Here is a 22,380-nt window from a genome sequence, read left to right as displayed (position 1 = left end):
TAATAATACATAATATATAATTTGTAATTCACAATACATAAAGAAACAGTTGCATGCCCAGAAATCAACTATGAACTCTTCTAGGATCTATTCAAGGATCCAAAAGAAGCTACTCAACAAACATTTCTTGACCAACTACTATGATACAGTAACTGTGCTAGGTATGCAGGACTGAGAAACAACAAGCCCAGTCCCTATGTTCTAGGAGCTGTTGATTTCTACCAGTATTTTGTTACAGTTTTTCCACTTCCTCCAAGGAGAATTGAGGAATTATTCATAAAGGGGGGGAGGGGCACAACTTTTAGAATTATTTCCTTTGCCATAAAATATTGTTGCCTTAAAATGAAAGTGAAATTTTGCTGCCACAGGCTGAGAAAACACTTTAGAGCTGTTAAGTGTCCTTAGGGGTTGTCTAATCAAAAACGTCATTTTATAAACTGATACATTTAATTCACAGCACAAGTTTGCAGTAGAGCTAGACTTAGGGTTCCCTCTAGCCCAACGACATTCAATTAATTTCTTTCTATGTCGAGCTCACCTAAGTTTTCTACATATTTCTCTGAAATCACTTATGCAGCTGTGAAGTGACATGATACTGTATTGTGAGTAATTTCTCTACCTCCTATTCAACTTAATTATGAATTTACTTTGGAGGCGCACCCAACAAGGTTAAGTTAGAGGAACCTCCCCCCCACCACACGCCCATCTTATGAGAGGGCACTTGCCTGTGCACATTTGTACCTTGTTCAACATCCGAGCTCCTAAAATATCAGATACTACATTTTGTATTAGTGACATAAGAGAAGAACCATGAATTATGAAACTAGACAAACTCCAAGTTGATTCCAATCCCAGTCTCCAATTTACCATGTTATTTTAGCCATTCTAACGCCTGGTTCAAAAAGAACCAAGAGCTTTTCATTAAGTATCTGCTAGAGTTGCTGTATTAGTTTATTTGTGTAAGTGGTTTATCTTACTCCATGGCACTTATTAGGTGATCAAGAACGGGGAGCAATTATCAAGTGCCCTGCTTTGACCTGGAGTTCTCCATCTTATAGCAGGATACGATTTTTTTTAAAAAATTATGAAATGTTCTCTGTATATATAAAATAGGATACAGGGAATAGGGAATGACCAAGGGAGGGGAACAGACATCTGAATATAAACAATTCAATACAACTTAGTGCCCAGGGGAGATGACAGTGAAGCTAACGAAGCTCAAACTTCAGAGGCCCATTTGCATGGCCACTTCCAAGGCCCTGGTTGCGGGGGACGAAGGGGAGATCCTAATGACGTTCCCGTGGTCTTGTGCTTTGGAAAAACTTGCAAAAATAAGACAAATTTGCATTCTTTTTCTTTAAAAGGGCCCTCTAAATCCTCTAAGGTTCGGGCCTCACAAGACCTGCATCCGCCCGTGAGGGCCCACTCTGATAAGAGGTAGGAGAGGGCTAGGTCCGGAGAAGACCAAAAGAGAAAAATAGTTACGGAAGCGCTTTAAGTACTGGAACTCACTCCTATACCGTTAACAACCCTATCAAGCAGACGCACTTTCTTCTGTAAGAACTGCGATCCACAGATCTGGTGGCCTCCGAGCTCTCACTCCCGGGCCTCGGCTGCGGGGCGGGAGGCCTCCCGATGCTCCGTGGGCGGAGAAACCGCGGGGCAGCCCACCTCGACTCAGCTGGTTGGGCGCTCGGCGAGTACACGCGAGCCAGCGGCCCAGCGCCAAGGTATCTTGTCCGTGCGGGCCACCGTCGCGTGGGGGACTCCCCGGGCCTCGGTTTCTGCGCATGCCCAGAAGGGCGGGCAGGGTTCCCACTCCCGGGAGGAAGGCGGAGAGCAGGTGATGTGGGAGTCGGCGGGGGTATTTGCCGGCGACACCAAGCGTGGGCCGGAAGTGGAGGAGCAGACAGCGGCGCCGCAGGAGCTCCGGGTCAGACCGTGGCGACGGCGGCGGCCCCTGGGCTGGAGGAGGACGATGAGGAACGACGGAAGCGGCGCGGGGGGAAGCTGCTGCGCGGCGCCGGGTTCCGTGTCCGCGGCCGACTGCGCAGCCTGCGAGCAGGTCTAAGTAAGTGCGGGGGGGCGCCGCCGGGTCCGCTCCCTCCGGGGTTCGCGGGGGCGGCCGGCGGGGCCTCCCCGGACCGCCGCACCGGGCGTGGGGGGCTGCGCGCCCGCCGGCGGCGCCCGGACGAAGCCCCGTCCGCAGCCTCGCCCACAACGGGGAAACTGAGGCGCGCGGCTCGCCGTAGGCCCCCTGGTGCCGTGCCCGGACAGGGACCTGGACCAGATCTCAGAATGCTCAGTCGGGGGTATTTCCAGTAAAGCGTGCGAGCCGATGCTTAGAAATCCGCCTCCCCGCCCCCGCCCTCCCACGCACGGGGGAAAAGTGCAACAACAATCTCGGCTCCGGGTCCTAGGGACGCGTGGGGCGGTCCTGATCCCTTCACGTCCCTGACAGGTCAAGACCTGCGAATTCCGTGGCAGGAAGTTTGGGGTGTTGCAGAAGCAACGCAGAGCGCTCCATACACTCGAAGTCGGTGTTACTGTAGTTTCTCATGAACATTTATTTTCTGCAAAATGCACGAGCTGGTGTTCGTACTCCAGGTATCACAGCCAAGAGGTCTTTCTTCAGCAGCTCTTTTGCATGTTTACTGTGTCATAGTAGCCGAATAGAAAGACGCAAGAGGATATCGGCTTTTAAGTTGTGACGTTTGAGCTTCGTTGATCCCCTCCTGGTTTCTTTTAGCGTGGATTAGTACTTATTTTTGTGCATGCTTGGATTCATCACGCATGTTTCGCTAAAAGGTTAAATTTTATTCCAGTAAATAAGAATTGGTGATTGTTCGTCTAGTGTGATGTCATAATTATCCTACCTAAGACGTAGACTGCTCCTCAGTTCAGTCATTGCTAAGAGACTTACTGTGTGCCAGTCTACTGAAAATACAGAGTTGAGTAAGACGAAGTCACTGTCATCAGGGACCTCACAGTGTGTGTACAGCACGTGAATTACACTATAATAGTAAGTACCACCGCATAAATTTGTACAGACTACAGAATATGGCATGGTTGGCAGTAGGAAGCAGAGGTCCAAGGACGGTCTGAAGGAGTTGCTACCTGAGCTGGGTTTTGACAGAAGTTAAGGCATTGCCCTAATTATTTCCTGTTTGCAAGTACTCAGGTGTTCTCCAGTGAGTCTTATCCATTTAATCCAAGTCTAGCAGAACTTCTAGTTGTACTTCCTTTCACTTACTCTGCTCTAGTAGATGATAAAATGCTTTCAATTTTGGCTCATAGAAGGAGCTGCATTTATTAACACTGTGTATGATGTTTGATCTCAGCAGTTTTTCAATTATGTGTTTGCTGCCCGTTTTACATATGAGGAAACATATATTTAGGGAGGCTACGAGTTGGCAAAAGCTACCCAGCTATTAACAGACCAAGCCTGAAAACACTCCTTTCCCCTGCACCACACTGCCTCCCATGGATGGTTAATTTGGAGTGAGGAAGGTGAGCCAGTTTAGGAATATCTGTAGGGACAGATCTTGGCACATCACCTTCCTTCTCAGGCCTGCCTCAATCTCCTTGTCATCCAAATGAGAGAATTCACTAACGAGATTGTCCTGGGTTAACAATATGACTTAGTGATGGGTAAGGGAAACTGTCCAACCTAACATTTTTCTATGATCTCCCCTCTCTTGTCACCTATCTCAGGGGAATCTATTTCTGTTGTTCTGTTTTTCATTAATTTGGAACTCAGTTACTACTCAGATTCTAAAATCTTTCTGTTTTACTCACCTCAGGAATATCTGAGGCTGTTATATACCCTTTTAAGAATAGACCTAAAAAGGTTCTAGTTCTTCTAATTAAGACTTTTTGCCCTCAAATGATAGACTTCATGATAAATTACTACGTTTGTGTTACCGTCTCTTATAGGTCTAAATTCCAACAGCAGTATGTTCTACTGGAATTGCAAGGGTGCAGTATTTCCAGCACATGAACTGTATGCATTTATGAGCTAGCCTGAGAACATTGTAACATTGATTTTATAAGAAAATAAATTCTCAGTTTCATCCATCTAATTTATAGTGAAGTATTTAGAACATTACTCCCTCAGAAGTGGAAACTCCCTGGATTTTATCATCAGTCTTAAGTCTGACATTATTATTTGCATTTTTAGCCTTGTAGATCCCTTTTTTCTTCTTTTTCTTTTAACCATTTTCTTTCTCACAGATATTTGTAATCTCAGAACAAATTCTGATTGGCTTCCATAGTGACAATAATCTGTCATCTTTGTTCTGTCAGAGTTGACTATTTGCCAAGTCTTCCAAGCTTCAAATGAAGGGGAAAGCACAAAAATGCTACCATGTTGCTGCTTAGTATAATGTTTGAGATCACTGCTCAAGCAGATTTAAAGCTCCGTTTAAAATGCTGTCTGAGCTATTCAGTTGCTATCCACCATCTCCATAGGCAGTTACTGTTCATTTGTCCCATAGGACTATTAATACACGCTTTTTCATTATTGATGACATGTGGGTAACCATTAGGGAAATAGATAATTCATTCTGTGGTGTCTCCAACACACTGATAGCAGCTATTTGTGTTTCCATTTCAGCTGTGCAGCTGGCATGGTTTCTTAACTTCCCAATGTCCCGCAGAAAAGGAGATATATTGCAGGAAGGCTGAATCTGAGTTCTGTATTACTTGAAATGTAATTGGAAGCTATGAATTCTCCCAGAGTGCTTAATGAGCACCAAGGGATCCTCATTCTTCCCCTGTGATGTAGATGTTAGCAAGGACACGTGAATTTTTCCACTTCTTACAGTTTTCTCTTGAACTGACACATTGTTCTGTCACTTGTAGGTATATTTTTTAATGTATGAGCAGCTTTTATTTTTAAGCAAGCTTTTCCTAAAATTATCAGTTTGAGATGGACTTGGGGCCTTTAAAAATAATGGTACATTTATGACTTACGACTTTTTAAATTTATAATTGGTTAACCTTTAGTTACATTGTTTTTGGAGAATTCATGTTTAATTCACGTATAGGTAGAACATCTCTTATAGTTTTCAAAAGCATTTTACTATTCACAGAATTAGTAAATCAGTATACACTGCAATACAGCATCGGCTTCTGCAGTTAAAAAGCTTTAGAATATTATCATTTAATATTTTCCTGTGAGACCGTTCTTACCTTCATTGACATATAATTTTATCTGTGATTGAAAAATAACATATTTGTCCAATTTACTCTGCTAGTTATTGGGCTGATAATAATTCAAATGTATCCATTCCCATAGTTTGAGTTTTAGTTCTTGATATATTTAAATAGTAACTTTTTATTTATTTTTAATTTTTCAATAAATCCTGCTGGGTAAAGACCTCATTTAAATAGATTACCAACTTCAGAGGGAGAGCAGTAATATTCTTTGGTGAGGAGGAGGTTGAGGTGGTTGTTCCTCTGGACTTGGGATGAATCTTTAATGTACTGCTTGCCATCATTTACATTAGTTTTTGTTGGAGAAAATAACCTGAGTTCCATTAACAACACAAAGAAAAAGCACTAGAGTTTATGGAAGCTCATGACGTTTCCTTGTATATTTATTTCTAGCTTTTCTTTCTCCCCTCCCATTAATTACACATTCCTGAAATATATTGTGTCTGTTGTTCTATGTAAAGATTGTTTGGCCAGAGTTATTTTCTACAACTTTACCTGTGTGGTCTTTAAAAATAGGTTACTTTGACTATGGTGTTCTGGGAAGGAGACTGAAAATGTATGAGTAACACATTTTACAGACCTCAGTTGAAATAGAAAATCACTACAGCTGCACATCTGAGATTTCTAGAGACCTATTTCTAATCTTGGGTGCATGCTTACCTCTCTTACTAACTTCAGTTACTGTCAGAAGTCAAATAATCAGGGTCTCCAACCTTCTAGTATAATAGAAGTTAGTCAAGACAGTATTATTTATAATCTACTGCCTGTTTTCCAACTCTGCTTTTCATTTTTCTCTGTAAAAATTTTTCTCTTGTAAAACAGAATTTGTGAGACCTTAGGGATTATTCAGGTAACTGCTACCTTTTACAAATGAGGAAACTCAGATGCAAAGTAAAAAGGTGATAAGAAAAGGGGTCCCCACATTGAACTGTGGACTTGTCTAGTGATCTGAGGGTGTGCAAAGCAGCACCCACAGGGTGAAATCCCGACTCAAGGTGATCCTGGGCCCCAGCCCGGGCTGAAAGGTCATCTCTCCAAAGCTTGTTGTATGTTTATGATCCTTGGGAACCTGAAGAATGTCAGGTGTTTTTATTAAAGATAATTCTCTTCCAGCATCTGGCAAGCTTTAGTACCCTGTATATATTATAATGTACAAAGATTTCAATGTAGTACATCATTCTTCATTTGAAGGAGACAAATCTCTGGGGAAAGAAAGGAATGAATTTATATAGTCAGGCGGTGTACCACAGTGGTTCTCAACTTTTTGGTCTCAGAATCCCTTTACTTTTTTTTCCCCCAAAGATTGGCACCTGAGCTAAACTGTTGCCAGTCTTTTTTTTTTTTAATTCTTCTCCCCAAACACCCCCAGTACGTAGTTGTATATTCTGATTGTCAGTGCCTCTGGTTGTGCCATGTGGGACGCCACCTCAGCCTGGCCTGATGAGCCACACCATGTCCGCGTCCAGGATCCGAACCACTGAAACCCTGGGGCACCGAAGCCAAGCACGTGAACTTAACGACCAAGAGGATGGCCCCTACATTTTTAAAAATTATTGAGGATTCCAAAGAGTTGTTGTATATGTGGACTATATAGAGATATTTATTGTGTTAGAAATTAAAACTGAGAGTTTATAAAATGCGTATGGTCCCCAACTGAAATTGATTCAATTTAGGATTTTTCGACTGTATGATGGTGTAAAAGCGATACACATTCACCAGAAACTATGCTTCAAATTTTGAGTTTTGATGTTTCCCAGGCTGGCAGTATGCACTGTGATACCCTCGTGATGCTGGGCAGCAGCAGGGAGCTGCAGCTCCCAGTCAGCCGTGTGATCACGAAGGTAAACGACCCATACACTTAGAACCGTTTTTACCCGTACAGCCGTTCTGTTTTTGACTTTCAGCACAGTATGCAGTAAATTTCAGGAGATATTCAACTGTTTATTATAAAATAGGCTCTGTGTTAGATGATTGTGTCTAACAGTAGGCTAATGTAAGTGTTCTGAGCGTGTTTAAGGTAGGCCAGGCTAACGTGATGTTTGGTAGGTTAAGAATATTAAATACATTTCAGCTTATGATATTTTCAACTTCTAATGGGTTTATTGGGACACAACCCCATCGTAAGTTCAGGAAGATCTGTGTATAACTTTATCATCTAAAAGTAAGAATAAAAAATCCATTACACATTAATAACATTTTTATGCAAAACAACTGTCTTTGCAAAAAGAATTAACGAGGACTATGACATTGTTTTACACTTTTGTAAATATCTTTGATGTCTGCTTAATAGAAGACAGGCAGATTATCATGTTTCTGCATTCCTTCTCATACAGTAGGTTGTTTTAGGTGAAACATATGGAGAAAATCAGGCCCACGCAAACGTGGTTGTAAATACTGGAGGAGTATTTTAATAGTCTTTTCAGATAATTGTGATTATTCTTTGATACTTTTCCAATACTGGTAGTGGTTTCTTAAAGGTCAGTTACAACATGGAATATGAAACACAAATCAAAGAACTTTTCATCTCTGTTACATTAAACTCCATTGATTTATCTAATAGTGAATTTTTTACTCATGCTTGATTTTTGTGATATCGTTCATTGGTCATTTGGAAGACACTGGTTTGCTGTGTTTGTGTTTGGCAGATTCTTCCAAATGGTGACACATTTAACAGGTTATCAAAAATTACATTTGTTAATATCATCACCACCCTGATGCCATCAGAAAAGTCTCTTAAGTCATGGGAAATTATTGGCAACTTCATTCATTTTCCGGAAATGTCTGTCAGACACCTAAGTCTGAATAACTGTGGTTTGTCAGTTGTCTTTTTAAGTAAAAATGGTGCCACCTAGAAACAGCAGCTAGTTCAGCTCACAGCTCAAATGTATTTCAGTACACAGCACCAGTGCTTTATATGCCCTCCCCATTTTGTCACACAAAATGTTAAAAAGTTATGTACTCATTGGTTAAGATATAATTAAATTAGTAAATTTTACTGCTTCTTCAATGACATTCTTAAGTAAAACCGACCTTTCCCCCTTTTCCTGGTGTTGATGGTAATAAAGAATACGACCTCTCCTACATTTTGCTGCCACTGCCTTGATTCTTGGTAAGGCACCAGCAATTTTACCCGTAATTGGTTTTGTACCATTAGTGCAAATGTGTTTTAGTGTAACTAGATTACTGATCTTGAAGACCCCTTGAAAGAGTTCTGGGGACCCTCAGGAGTCTGCAGACACCTTTTGAGAACCACTGACATGGAAAGATCTCAGGTTTAATAGGGACCTTCAAGTTCATCCGGTTCAACTGCTCCAATTTCCTCTACGTGATCCTTGCCAAGTGTTTATTTAGATTATGCTTGAATACTTCCAGTTCCTGTGAATAATTGTGCTAAATGAATAAAAATAAGTGGCATAGACAGCTGTTTGATGGAAAATAGGAGAAATTCTTAACCCTAAAGTTGTGCTTTTTCCTGTTTTTAAAAAGTTTGCCTAAAATTCCACTTGTTTTCTATAAGTAATCAAGCATGATAAAATCCAGAGATTACTAAAATTATGTTGTGAAGGACATATAGTTAAGGTTTTGTTTTCCGTTTGCTATGTTTAAGGACAGTTGTGATCTTTCTTTGATTTTCTTTGTCTCTTCTAAAATTAAATGAACTTATGTTAAACATGTCAAGTTATCTATGTCCACATCTGTTTTCTGAGTAGGTCTTGAGCTTCTTGAGAACAAGGACCATATATTTATAGTTTTTAAATGGTCTATAGTGCCTGAGCACTATGATTCACATAGTAGGTGTTTGCACATATGTGTAGCATTGTCTTTAATGTTTAAATAGCATGGCAGAATGCAGTGAGAGCTGAGGAGGCTGGGAAACCAACCGTGGGACTGTTTTGGTCAGTGGTCCACGCTGGGTTTGAGAGCTCCACTGGGGCCTTGTGGTTGTAGTCTGAGGAGTCATATCATTGAGGGGAGGCATAACTTCAGTATTGATCTCTATTTCTTTTAACCTTCAGCTTATAGAATAGTTATTTAAATATTTGTCCTTAGAAATGGAACCGTTTGTGATCCTTCAAGTCCTACATGTATGAGGGAGCCCACGCGGTGAGTAGTGGAGATCAGTGTGTGTCCATCTCTCACTCAGTTATCTTAGCAGTCAGCCAACACTGTAGCCAGCATGGGTGGTTCTGACAGCTTCACAGATTTAAATTGTTTTTATTTTTAGTCTTAAATTGGTTATTATCATAATGGGTTAATATTTAAAGACAAGAACCAGGGGCCGGCACAGCGGTTAAGTGCGCACGTTCCGCTTCTCAGCGGCCCGTGGTTCGCCGGTTCAGATCCCGGGTGCAGACATCATGGCACCGCTTGGCACGCCATGCTGTGGTAGGCATCCCACATATAAAGTAGAGGAAGATGGGCGCGGATGTTAGCTCAGGGCCAGGCTTCCTCAGCAAAAAGAGGAGGACTGGCAGTAGTTAGCTCAGGGCTAATCTTGCTCAGGAGGGGAAAAAAAAAAAGACAAGACGCAAATGGAGCAGTAAAGGTGAACAATATAATTGTTAACAAGGACCATAAAATTTGCAAGATGTTCGTCACCAGACCTGTGAAGATCAGATTGCGTTTATATGATCAAAGTCCTTATGTAGTATATCAAGATGTTGCTAATAGTTCAAAACTATTCTATTCAGAGGAAAACTATCATTTACTTTGTCTATACATTATAATAAAAATTAATCATGCTTTCAATAGATTATTTTATGAGAAGTGCTTACTAATATCAGTGTGACACCTCTAACCACTTCATTTTTAAAAAGCACACAATTTTGTGTGTGTGAGGAACCTTGTCCCTGAGCTAACATCTGTTGCCGATCTTCCTCTGTTTTGTGTGGGGTGCTGCCACAGTGTGGCTTGAGGAGCAGTGCTAGGTCCGCAGCCTGGATCCAAACCTTTGAACCCCAGGCTGCTGAAGGAGAGTGTGCAGTCTTAACCACTACACCACCAGGCCGGTGCCCGCAAAAATTATTTTTAAGGTTGACTATTTTAAATACAAGACCTGTGCATGTTATACTAATGTGTCTATTTTGATACAGTAACGCATAATTAAATTTCAGTTTGTGTATTGTTACACATTGAGCCCCGGAATCAAACCTGTGTTTTTAAAAATTGTATTTGTTTACAAGTCATGCTTTTTTGTCCATAATTAATACGAAGCATGCAAAACGTTAGGTGAGGAGGAGAGTGTGTTTAATTTTGGATAAGTTTGAAATGTTAATAAAGCATCGGGTACTCAAGGAACAGATAAATTGAGATTGTAGATGGAGTAGACAGATGATGGAAATAATTTGTACACAGGTGTGATAGTTGAAGGCATGAGAAAGAATGAAGTCACTGAGAAAGCAGCTAAGTGGACAGGAACTTGGACGATGCCTCCATTTAGGGGTTGGTCAGAGGGAGAAACACAGGGATTTGAGTATACTTGAAGCTGAGGAAGAGGCATCTTTTAGAACCACTCGGGGATATGTGTTGCAGTGTGGATTGAAAAAAAATGCATTGAGTTTATTAGCAAGTGAGGTTTGCTTTTTAAGAGAGATCATTATGAGAGCTCATGCATCAGATTCTCAGATAGTAGCTAAGGAGTTACTGAGAGTTGGTTCAAGCCACAGATATACAGGTTTTAGAGACATTTGGCATGTGAGAGCTGGTGTGATAGCATAGCAAAGGCAGAACTGAGAAAAGCAAATGTCAGATATTTAAGTTGTAGGCATCAGGTTTAAAACATACTAAGGTATAAGAAGCATGGAAGATGAGAAGATACTGGGTGACTAAGTTTCTGTGCTCTACAGGTCTAATGTTCTTTCCCTCTAACAGCCCTTCTGCTATTGTAAACTTTGATTTAACTTTGAGTATGTTAAACTCACCAGTTCTCGTGATTGTTTACCATGCTCAGATGTTATCAGCAAACACATTTCAGCATGCAGAAGAACCCAGCAAATAGCCCATCTCTTCTGGCAACACATTTCATAAAATCTTTGGCCCTTGAACATACTTTAAGGAATAACTAATGGCCGCCCTTAGTCTGCACGCCCAGCAGCAGTGGTCTTGAGTTCAGCTAGGCATTCACACTCACAAGACCCCATAGACCAACCCTGGCACCACCCTCTCTCCACTTTCTTGAAAGAGATGGGATAGAAAACCCAGCATGCCAGCATCAGGTGTATTGTTCCTAAGTGAAAGATGACGCGTGAGTGGGAGCAGGCGCCACTCAGCTGCTTCATGCTCCACAGGAAACAGGATCTTTTCTAACAGTCCGTGGGCATGGCCTCCAGGACTCAGCAAACGACACACCAGTTATAAGTCATATCCCACTCAGAGAAGCCCCTCTTTATACTTCCCACGGGCTGTGTAGCCCTGCTCACTGTCTGCTTAATCCAGATTTAGCTCACCAGTGGGGGTCAAGTTTACAACAAAATGTTGCTTAGAAACATCTGATAACCCACCTTTAGGAGGTTTCCAGGGAAACAGTGCTAGAAGGTTAACCAGAGGTCATTTTTTTTTCATGGAGGAGAAAAGGTTTAGGTTTTGTTAACCTTTTGCTCACATTAATTTATTGACAAAATAATTGAAAAACTGTTAGACTGCTAGCTGTAAGATCTATGCAGTGGAATGTTTTAGAGGGAGTGTTCATTCTCATTGACTCTCAACATCTGGGTCTATGTGAAGTTGTTTTTGCATGTCAGCAGATGGCTCTAGTAATTTTACTTTGCTGATAGTTTCAGCAAATTTAGTACATAAAAAATTCTTCCTGTGGTAAGTTTGCTTGTTCCAGTTCTTTTAAGAGTGTGGTCGTAGGATACAGACTAGGGAGCAGAAATTATTGGCAAATTGGGTTAGGTAAAAATAAGGCAGTTGGTGAGTGGAGGTCTCATTCTAAACCACAGATATTTTAGGAAGTATTAAAGAGAAGTCATGCACACACACTCCAGGGCAGCTTCTGTTAACCTGGTCTTAAAATTGACGTATTTGATATTCCGCAAAAGAAATTGACTTTTATTGTGACTTCTACAGTTTAACAATCTGTTATAAGATTATGTTTGTTTATCACAAAGTCATTTCGTTACGGTGAATTTTCAGGAATGCTTTGTGGAAAACTGTAAGTTTAATCCCTATTATTCCTCACTGATAGTAGACTTAAATATGCCATTTTCTGATGTCCAGTCTTAAACATGTGTGCCCAGTGCTTATGCTTTCTTAGAAGTCTAATAATCCAGATATCTTGCTGGATTGTTACTTTAAAAACATTTTAGTCCTGACTGTATGTAAAGTGGTATACTGTCCGGTAGAGATTCAGTAGTGAAAAAGAGAAACACAGTACCTGGCCTTATAGATGTAAATTCAGTATTGTGTGTCGAAATTAGAAATTAAAGAGGCTACTTTTAAAAAAAAGATAGTTTTTCAAAGTTTGAATAATTGAAACTTTTAATTCTGTAGATTTGATCTATACAGGTGTGTGTGCGTGTGTGTATATATATATATGTATGGTTTGAATTTCAAAATATGCCTCGTGCGTGTATTAGGAGCTTCATATTTTATCTAGTGTTGTAGTCGTTTTTTATAAGAGCTTTGTTTGATTTGAAAGTTGAGTCAGTTCTCTCCTAATTATCTAGGTTATAGGAGTGCTTTGCCATATGCCTATCAAATTTCTAGATTTTTTTTTTTTTTGTCTTATAGGTGCTTGCTAAGTTCTGATGTTGGTGTTAATTTGAGCAGAACACGGTTAAGAATGTACCATTACAGCCAGAAATACTAGTCACAAAGGCAAATAAAGTTAGTATATCTATAGCAATTTGTAAATGCTTTTTTAATTAATTTCATTTAATATTACTGACTAGTGTTATATGTAGGCATTTTTTTAAATTCTTATTCTACTGAAAAGGAAATTCAGGCTGGAAATAAGTGATAAACCCAAGATTATTCAGCAAATGTATGGTAGAGCAGACTTGAAGGGTGATGGAATTTTAGTGTTTTTTCTACTACATAGCCAAATAAATGATGTTTGAATTCCTTATCTCTCTGTTTCCTCTGTCGTAAATAATTGGCTTGACTATGGAAAAAAATTAAAATTTTCGCTAAGGAAGTATCTTAAATGGTATCTTCTTTTCCAGAAAATGCAGTGCTTTAGTATATTTGCATTTTATATCCCAAACCTTGTTAATCCTAATCATTACACAAAAATTATTTTATTTTGATATATAAGGTTGATGCCAGTGTGTTTTTAAATTTCCTGATACAGCCTCTGAATACAAATGAAAATCATTCAGATACACTTATATTTAAAAAAATAAATAAAAATAAAGTTAAGTAAACGTTAGAGGAAAAGTCTAGGTGACCAGATGTGTTGTTGAGATGTACCCACCACAACAAAGGAACGCAGAGCAGCGCTGTCTAGTTTAAGCTATTGATGAAGGGCAGTCCCCGGTAGGAAAGGGTGGTGCTCACCCTGGGGCAGCTGTTCAGCGTTGAGCGCGGTTGCCGCCTTTGGCTGCTGTAGCTCAGCCTCCTTCAGTCCTGTTTTTAACCGGGTCTCACACCTAGTGCTCAGGAACTGCTTCTGTAGTTTTTAAGTTTGGGCTTTTGTTTTACTGTGCATACTTGCTTTTCTCTAGTTTAACATAGTGCTCATTGTAATGAAAGTTGCTACAACTGGGTGGCAGTGTTGATTTCTGAGAAACTTCAGAAAAATGCTATGCTGTTGGTTTATGTTCAAAGAGAGTCATTTGAACAAGAATTCAAATATGAAAGTGTTCAGCGAAATATAGTGTTTCTTGAAATAACAGTGAAAAATCAAATGTATTAATAACGCGTTGTCTTTATTACCAATCTTAACTTGATTCTATGATTTTTTTCAGTGTTTAATTCTAATTGATGAACTGAAATGTCACCTTTGTTGGCTTATGACACCGTAAAATTTTAAAAATCAGTCATTAAAAATTATTTGTTAAATTTAAGAATAACTTCTTTATTAGTTTAGTAGTTTTGTTAGTGGGTAAAAGAGAGCTTAATATTTTTTAAGACTTGGTAAATATATAAGTAGATTACTACATAAGAAAACTTGTAACATATCTCACCTCTTTTGCCTTTTTAAGACAACATGCATAAACTTTTTTATTTGGTAACAAAAAATTGATTTTTGATAGCTTTTCTTCTGTATTTTCTTTATTTCAGTTATATTTTTGAGCAACATTTTAAAAACTTTTTTCTCCAACAAGTCGTTTTCTTCATTTGTCTCTGGTTCTCAAATACAATTTCTGTATCTTTGTATCACACTTATCCTCCAAGTGTTTATGGCCTTATCAGTATAGCGCAGCAATCTGTGTGGACTCACTCGTATGAAATTGCAATAAGGACTGTATAAAAGATTTTGCATATTTCATGGTGCTAGCAATCTGAAATTTCTTTTTATCACATGTGAAAGAAAGTGATTAAACTTTTTCTTAAAATAATACAATATTAGAATTCAGTGGTTAATTTGATTTTTTTTAGGAACATTAGCCCTGAGCTAACATCTGCCAATCCTCGTCTTTTTGCTGAGGAAGTCTGGCCCTGAGCTAACATCTGTGCCCATCTTCCTCTACTTTATATATGGGACTCCTGCCACAGCATGGGGTGCCAAGCGGTGCCATGTCCACACCCGGGATCTGAACCGGCGAACCCCGGGCCAGCGAAGCGGAACGTGCGCACTTCACTGCTGCATCACCAGGCCGGCCCCTCAGTGGTTAATTTAAATAAATTATTTTTTTAAGTTTAGCTATGAAAACCTCCAGGTAGAAGGGAAAACATTTTATTCTTTCTTGTCCTAGTTTAATTATAATTTTTTTCTATCATCTGAAGGAGAAAATTGGCAAATTATATCGGGTTGGTCTTGATAGGTTAGACTTTGGTAACCACCTCGTTAATAAAATTTGCCCTCAGTCTGCCTAGCTCAGAAAGTCACAGGATACAAAATTGATACACAAAAATCTGTTCTGTTTCTATACATTAGTAATGAATTATCAGAAAGAGAAATTATTAAAACAATCCCATTTACAATTCCACCAAAAAGAGTAAAATAGGGACCAGTCTGGTGGCATAGTGGTTAAGTTCACATGCTCGGCTTTGGCAGGCCAGGGTTCTCGGGTTCAGATCCTGGGCACAGACTTACACACCCCTCATCAAGCCATGCTGTGGTGGCATCCCACATACAAAATAGAGAAAGATTGGCATAGGTGTTAGCTCAGGGACAGTCTTCCTCAAGCAAAAAGGGGAAGATTGGCAACAGATGTTAGCTCTGGGACAATGTTCCTCACCAAAAAAAAAAGAATAAAATATCTAGAAATAAATTTAACCAAGGAGGTGAATGACCTGTACACTGAAAACTATAAGACGTTAATGAAAGAAATTGAAAATGACACAAATAAATGGAAAGATATTCTATGCTTATGGATTAGAATAATTAATATTGTTAAAATGCTAGTTATGCTAAATGAAGTAAGTCTTACAGAAAAAGACACTATGTGATCTCGCTTGTATGTGGAATCTTTAAAAAACACACACACACAAAAACCCAAGATTAAAGATGCAGAGAACAGATTCCTGGTTGGCAGAAGAGGGGGGCAGAGTGGGCGAAATGGGTGAAAGGGATCAAAAAGTGCAAACTTCTAGTTGTAAAATAAATAAGTCATGAAGATGTAATGTACAATCTGGTGACTATAGTTACTAATACTATATTGCATATTTAAAAGCTGCTAAGGGGCTGGCCCAGTGGCACAGCAGTTAAGTTCATATGTTCCACTTCAGTGGTCTGGGGTTCGCCAGTTTGGATCCCGGGTGTAGACGTGGCACCGCTTGGCAAGCCATGCTGTGGTAGGCGTCCTACATATAAAATAGAGGAAGATGGGCAAGGATGTTAGCTCAGGGCCAGTCTTTCTCAGCAAAAAGAGGAGGATTGGCAGCAGATGTTAGCTCAGAGCTAATCTTCCTCAAAAAAAAAAAAAAATGTTGCTAAGAGTGTTGATCTTAAAAGTTCTCATCACAGGAAAAAAATTTTGTTAAGTATGTATGGTGACAGCCATTAACTAGACTTATTGTGGTGATCATTTTGCAGTATATACAAATATCAGATTATATTGTACACCTGAAAATAATATAATATTATGTGCCAGTTATACCTCAATAAAAAAAACATTGCCCTCAACCTACCTAGCTTACCAGTGGGCACACCAGGATCTTTGGAATCATGCTTATTGGCCTCTGGGCTCTTCTCCCTACAGAACTGAGACCACAGCCAGTCCACTTATGCCCCTGAGCCTCTGCTCCCTCATATAAAGTATTGGGAACATGGCATCAACTTATTTTTCCGTCACATCAAGGAGAATACGTGAATGAAGTACCTGGCAATAAATAAGCACTTTTTAAAAAAATGAGCAGGTGGTTTGTGGATGGATGGATGTAGGCTTCCAAGGATTCAGCTAGTACCATAATTTATGATGTCATGGATCTAACTTTTAAAATAATAGATATATGTTGAATTACGGATTCTCTCTCTTTCTTTTTAGGATACTTACAGAGAGCTACAATGGAAAAGTCCTGGATGCTGTGGAACTTTGTTGAAAGATGGCTAATAGCCTTGGCTTCGTGGTCTTGGGCTCTCTGCCGTATTTCTCTTTTACCTTTAATAGTGACTTTTCATCTCTATGGAGGCATTATCTTACTTTTGTTAATCTTTATATCAATAGCAGGTATTCTGTATAAATTCCAGGATGTGTTGCTTTATTTTCCAGAACAGCCATCTTCTTCACGCCTTTATGTTCCCATGCCCACTGGTATTCCACATGAGAACATTTTCATCAGAACCAAAGATGGAGTGCGTCTAAATCTGATTTTGATAAGATACACTGGAGACAATTCGCCCTATTCCCCAACTATAATTTATTTTCACGGGAATGCAGGCAACATAGGTCACAGGTTACCAAATGCATTGCTTATGTTGGTTAACCTCAAAGTTAATCTTTTGCTTGTTGATTATCGAGGATATGGAAAAAGTGAAGGAGAAGCAAGTGAAGAAGGACTCTACTTAGATTCTGAAGCTGTGTTAGACTACGTAATGACTAGGCCTGACCTTGACAAAACAAAAATTTTTCTTTTTGGTCGTTCCTTGGGAGGAGCAGTGGCTATTCATTTGGCTTCTGAAAATTCACATAGGATTTCAGCCATTATGGTGGAGAACACATTTTTAAGCATACCACACATGGCCAGCACTTTATTTTCGTTTTTCCCAATGCGTTACCTTCCTTTATGGTGCTACAAAAATAAATTTTTGTCCTACAGAAAAATCTCCCAGTGCAGAATGCCTTCTCTTTTCATCTCTGGACTCTCTGACCAGTTAATTCCACCAGTAATGATGAAGCAACTTTATGAACTCTCTCCATCTCGGACTAAAAGATTAGCCATTTTTCCTGATGGAACTCATAATGATACATGGCAGTGCCAGGGTTACTTCACTGCTCTTGAACAGTTCATCAAGGAAGTAATAAAGAGTCATTCTCCTGAAGAAATGGCAAAAACTTCATCCAATGTAACGATTATATAATGTTTTTCTTTTTGATTAATGCACTGTATTTTAATGTGTGCAGAATGATAAAGAATGTTCCTTGCTAGAAGTGTGTTATGTCTGTACTTGTCTGAAGAGTGACATTAAACTTTGAAAGGACTTCAGTGCTCTTTTAAGATATAATCCAAATAGTTTTTTACATTTGAAGAACTGTAATTCTTGAGATTATTTCATACGTTTTCGTCAAGTCTTTCACTGTGGTTATGTATCCATATCTTTAGTTTAATGTGCCAGTACCATAGCACATTCAAAAGTTTCTTGTTGCAAAAGTGGTGTAATCTCTGTGACACTTAGATTAATGGTGGGATATAGAAGGAGACATGTGAACAAGAAACCTTTGAGTATTATTTCTTTAGTAAATGTTGGGACAATCATGGTAAACAAATTTAGTTCTGTAAGTGCATTTTTCACCTTAAAAGTTGAAATGAAATGCATGATAGTATTTTATTCCTTAAATTATGCAATGCAATGTTTTTAATGTAAATACCGATGTATATGGTAACTTGGGTTATATCTATTTTTATGTAAACTCTATTTTGTTTTTGGCAAGAGGTGAAATTGAGGCCTGTGTGCAGGTTGCCATTAAATTTTGCTCTGGTGAATGCTGAGATCCAGCTTTTTCTTACAAATAAATGGGACCCCATTTTCCAATATTAACGTACCCTGTTTTGTTAGGTACAGTCTGGATCATGGCATGTAAAAATAGAAATTTAGAATTTTACTGCAGCTTTGATGTGCATATTTGAACTTTTTAACATTTGTAATTTTGGTGGCAAAGAGAATTTTAGCTTCTGTCAATTTTGTAAGTCTACAGCTGAACCACTAATAGCCGTCATAATAAAGGTTAGAACTTGTTTAAGAATTAGATTAGGAAGTCTTACCATTACATGATTGTATATACTGTGTTAGAAAAATTCCCACCTCTGATTTTTAAGTCCCAGTATCTAGGTATATCTCACCCAACTAAAGCCAGGATATTATCTATTGGACTTTCTGAAAATAAAAATTACAAAAACAAAAGTAAAAAAACTATGTTCTTTTTGGTTTAATGTTTCAGTTGCTATGAAATAGAAGAATTCCTACATCAAGAGACAGTTTTATGGAGTCTTATTTATTTATTTTCTACACGTTAGGAATGTGGAATGAAGGCACTCTAGAGCTTTTTCTCAACAGAACCTATTACCACATTTAACAATTAAATGGCTGTAAGTGGAAAGTAGTATTTAGACATATAGAAGAGTGAGAAAAATCTTGAAAAAAAAGAGTCCCTTAAAACTTGCAGGATTTACCTTAAAAAAAAAAAACAAAACTATGAGGCATAATTGTGCTAAGTTGTTTTAAGCAGTCCTCAAAAATTAGATGTAATTGAGCTCTGTACGTTATGTCAGCTTTAACATAAAATCGTTTGGATATTTTAGCTGTATTTATTGGCTTTGTGCAAGCAACTAGAGCAGAGAAATAATGGGTCAGTAATCTTGACCTTAATTTAAAACTCTTTCCATGGAGATAGGGCTAGAAATACTTTTGCCAAATAACCTTCTTGTCATTCACTTTGTGTCAGTATTTAGAAAAGAATAAATTATAGCAAGTATGATTTCTAAAGGATTTTTTTTATAAATTATTGTAAAAAATCATTTTTTTTTTTTAAAGTTGGTAATGGGTATTATGGAAGGTGTATTTTGTATGTATAAATTCACCACAGTTAAAGGACACTTTTCATCTTGTCAATCATTGCTATGTAGAATGACTATCCTAGATAGTGATGTATTAAAAAGCAAAAAGTTAATACAACAAAATGTAATGTATTTAGAAATGAGCTTACGTGGCACACCTTAGACTTGTACCATTCTTTAAAGTTTACAAAGTACCTTCTTAGGTTTCGTGTAATCATTTTGTCTACTACGCTGCAGAGGAATTTGTCAACTTCAGTTGTAAATATTACGCTGATGAAGTGTAGAAGCTTTTTCTTCATCGGTTTTTGTCCTTAGGCTGCTTTTTTTCTATACTCCAGGTTTATAAACAATCTTCTTTTTTTTAAGCCAAGACTTCAGAAGTTGTAGAGTACTTGTGCCCATCCCTACCTTCATTCTCTTCTTGGGGGTAAGGAACCTTTTGTCCTGCAGCACAGGGAAGAGGCTGCATATCAAGTCGTAGTACTTTCCTAGTTTCGGTGTGTGAGACCGTTTCCTTAGATGAGAAGAGGGTAGAAAACAAGCTCTTTATTATCAAGGGTCCCTGGAGCCCATGGCATCATTTTTTTAAAATATGTCTTATTTTGTTGCCAAAGTGATTGGTCCTAATAAAACATCATTTCTTCATGAGTCCCTCCTTCATTTGGACCCATCTCTTAGTGGGAGTAGAAATGTGTCTGCCTTGTGTATTAATTTCTGGCTCATTTATGCAAGAGCAGCTATAGGAATTTATGAATGAATTTTAAGTTATTAAGCTACTGAAATTTGGAAATCCTAGATGTATGGCAAGATAGAATTCATTTAGGTCAAAATCCATTATTTTAAAAGGGATTATGGGAAAATGGCAAAAAGAATAAGATATTGCAAAAGATGGGAAGAAACTTTGTAACAGAATAAAGACTACTAAGTGGATGGAAACAACTGGAAAGGGAAATGTGACATAGTTCTTAAATGTAGATCTAGGAAATAATTAACTGATGAGGTTGGTGTAAAGGAAGCCCCAGTGCAGAAGGAAACACTTGAAGGCATTTCTAACCAAGAATGTGACTGGAGCACCTGACCTTGCAGGTACCCAAAGTCTTTGCAAATACTTTGTAAAATTAATATTTTCATTAAAATGGTATTCTTAATTTTGTGACAGGGCAGCTTAAATTTACTTTTTCGTGATGAGCTGTAGACACTTGATAATCCCCCACCTGCCGGCTTTATTAATGAGTCACCGGACTGATTGTATTGTAACACTTCTTGTTGAGAATTCGTACCACCTGATGCTTTCATATTCATCTTTTATTTTTGTAAGATTTGATTTGAAGTGGGACTAGATTTGTTTGGTGGAATTAAAGAATGAAGGCCATATTCACTTTTATATAAATTATCTTGCAAGCTCAGCTGAACTGTAGCTTTCATTATTGCGTCCCTTTCTTGAGGTTAGGAGTAAATAAGGTAAACTTCCAAAAAGGATGTCACAGAAGTCACTTTTTAAATTAGGTCATGATTGAAATATATTGAAATCTTCCACTGACCTCTCCCCTCTCGTTTTTCCTATTATATTTGACAACAATTATGGAGGCAAAAAAATGAAAAAAATTAGTCATAATGCTTTTGGATTATCCACTTAATTTTATGTATTTTCGTATCACTCAGGTAAAGTTGGAAATGGCAGAGCACAGACATCTATTTTTTAAATCAATAGTATAGAAAATGAAAGCACTTCTGTTTATTTATATGACCATATATGCACATCATCTTAGCTAATCAGAAATAATATATTCATTTGAATGGTGAAATAAATGCATTCATCCGAATAGTAGTCAACACATTTTTGCCAAATGGCGCAAATATACCTCCATTTATATTTTGTATCTTAAAAATGTAGTTTAAAGATAGGACTATGTGTAAGAGACACTTTTTTACAAAAAGTGCCATATATACATATGTAACAGGGATGAGTGTGTGTTGTTTAACATAATTTATGGCAATTTCTGTCAGTACAGCATATACTGAAAATTCAAGTTGTTTTTAACATATTTAAGTACATTCCAGGATAAAATAAGTTAATCCAGTTTCATAATGTAAATCATATTTTTGTTATTTGCCATATTTTATTTGAAGCAGTAATAAAATTTTATAACTCCAGTTTGAATGTTACAGTGCATTATGTGCTAACATGGAAAGCAAACATTTACGTTTGTTTTTTTACAATAAATTTCTTTTAAAATATACTTTCTATTTTTCTGTACTGACATATGCAATAAATTGATACATTAAAAGTTTGATTAATGTCTTAAGATAGTTTGTATTCAGTCTTTTTTTTTAAATTTTCTATTAAGCTAAATTATATGGTAGGATATTAAAATTTCCTTAATGGTTAAATAAAATTCCTGAATTTGTACTGAAATTAATTTTTATCATAGTAATGGTGTGGATAAAAAGCAGAAGTTTATATTCCATTCCCTCACATTATCCTCCCACATACGTTTAATTTAGGCTATATTAAATATTTTCTATATATCCGCTGGTGAACGAGGCCCCAAAGCGAATGAATGTAGAAAAGAATGTATGTTAACTGTTCATAGTTACGGTGTCTTCAGATTTCATAAAGTGCCTTTTCACAAAATTCTGGGTTTTTTCCCCCTCCCATTAGCGTTGAATTAATGGTTCAGAATGATTAAAAATGGCCTGATGTTCATTCAGCCTGTGGGGGTCGGTAGCTTGCTTTCCCTGACATGAAACTTTCAGTGCTTGGTAAGTGTCCACTGGATGATAGGAAGTGTATGACAGACTTGAAATGGCCTCCTGCAAGTGGAGATTAAAAATTTACTT

General features: G+C 38.2%; 1 protein-coding gene across 1 annotated transcript; it reads left to right on the top strand.

Moving 5' to 3' along the window:
• Positions 1-1,814: 1,814 nt before the first annotated feature.
• Positions 1,815-21,845, top strand: ABHD13 (abhydrolase domain containing 13). The gene is made up of 2 exons (XM_046664652.1): positions 1,815-2,071; positions 16,812-21,845. The coding sequence occupies exon 2, from the start codon at positions 16,832-16,834 to the stop codon at positions 17,843-17,845; it is 1,014 nt and encodes a 337-aa protein (XP_046520608.1). The 5' UTR covers positions 1,815-2,071; positions 16,812-16,831; the 3' UTR covers positions 17,846-21,845.
• Positions 21,846-22,380: the final 535 nt, after the last annotated feature.

The sequence above is a fragment of the Equus quagga genome, chromosome 6, assembly GCF_021613505.1.
Source record: "Equus quagga isolate Etosha38 chromosome 6, UCLA_HA_Equagga_1.0, whole genome shotgun sequence".
Taxonomy (NCBI): domain Eukaryota; kingdom Metazoa; phylum Chordata; class Mammalia; order Perissodactyla; family Equidae; genus Equus; species Equus quagga.
The sequence above is the reverse complement of the archived record's forward strand: the minus strand, read 5'-3'. Positions and strand labels throughout refer to the sequence as shown.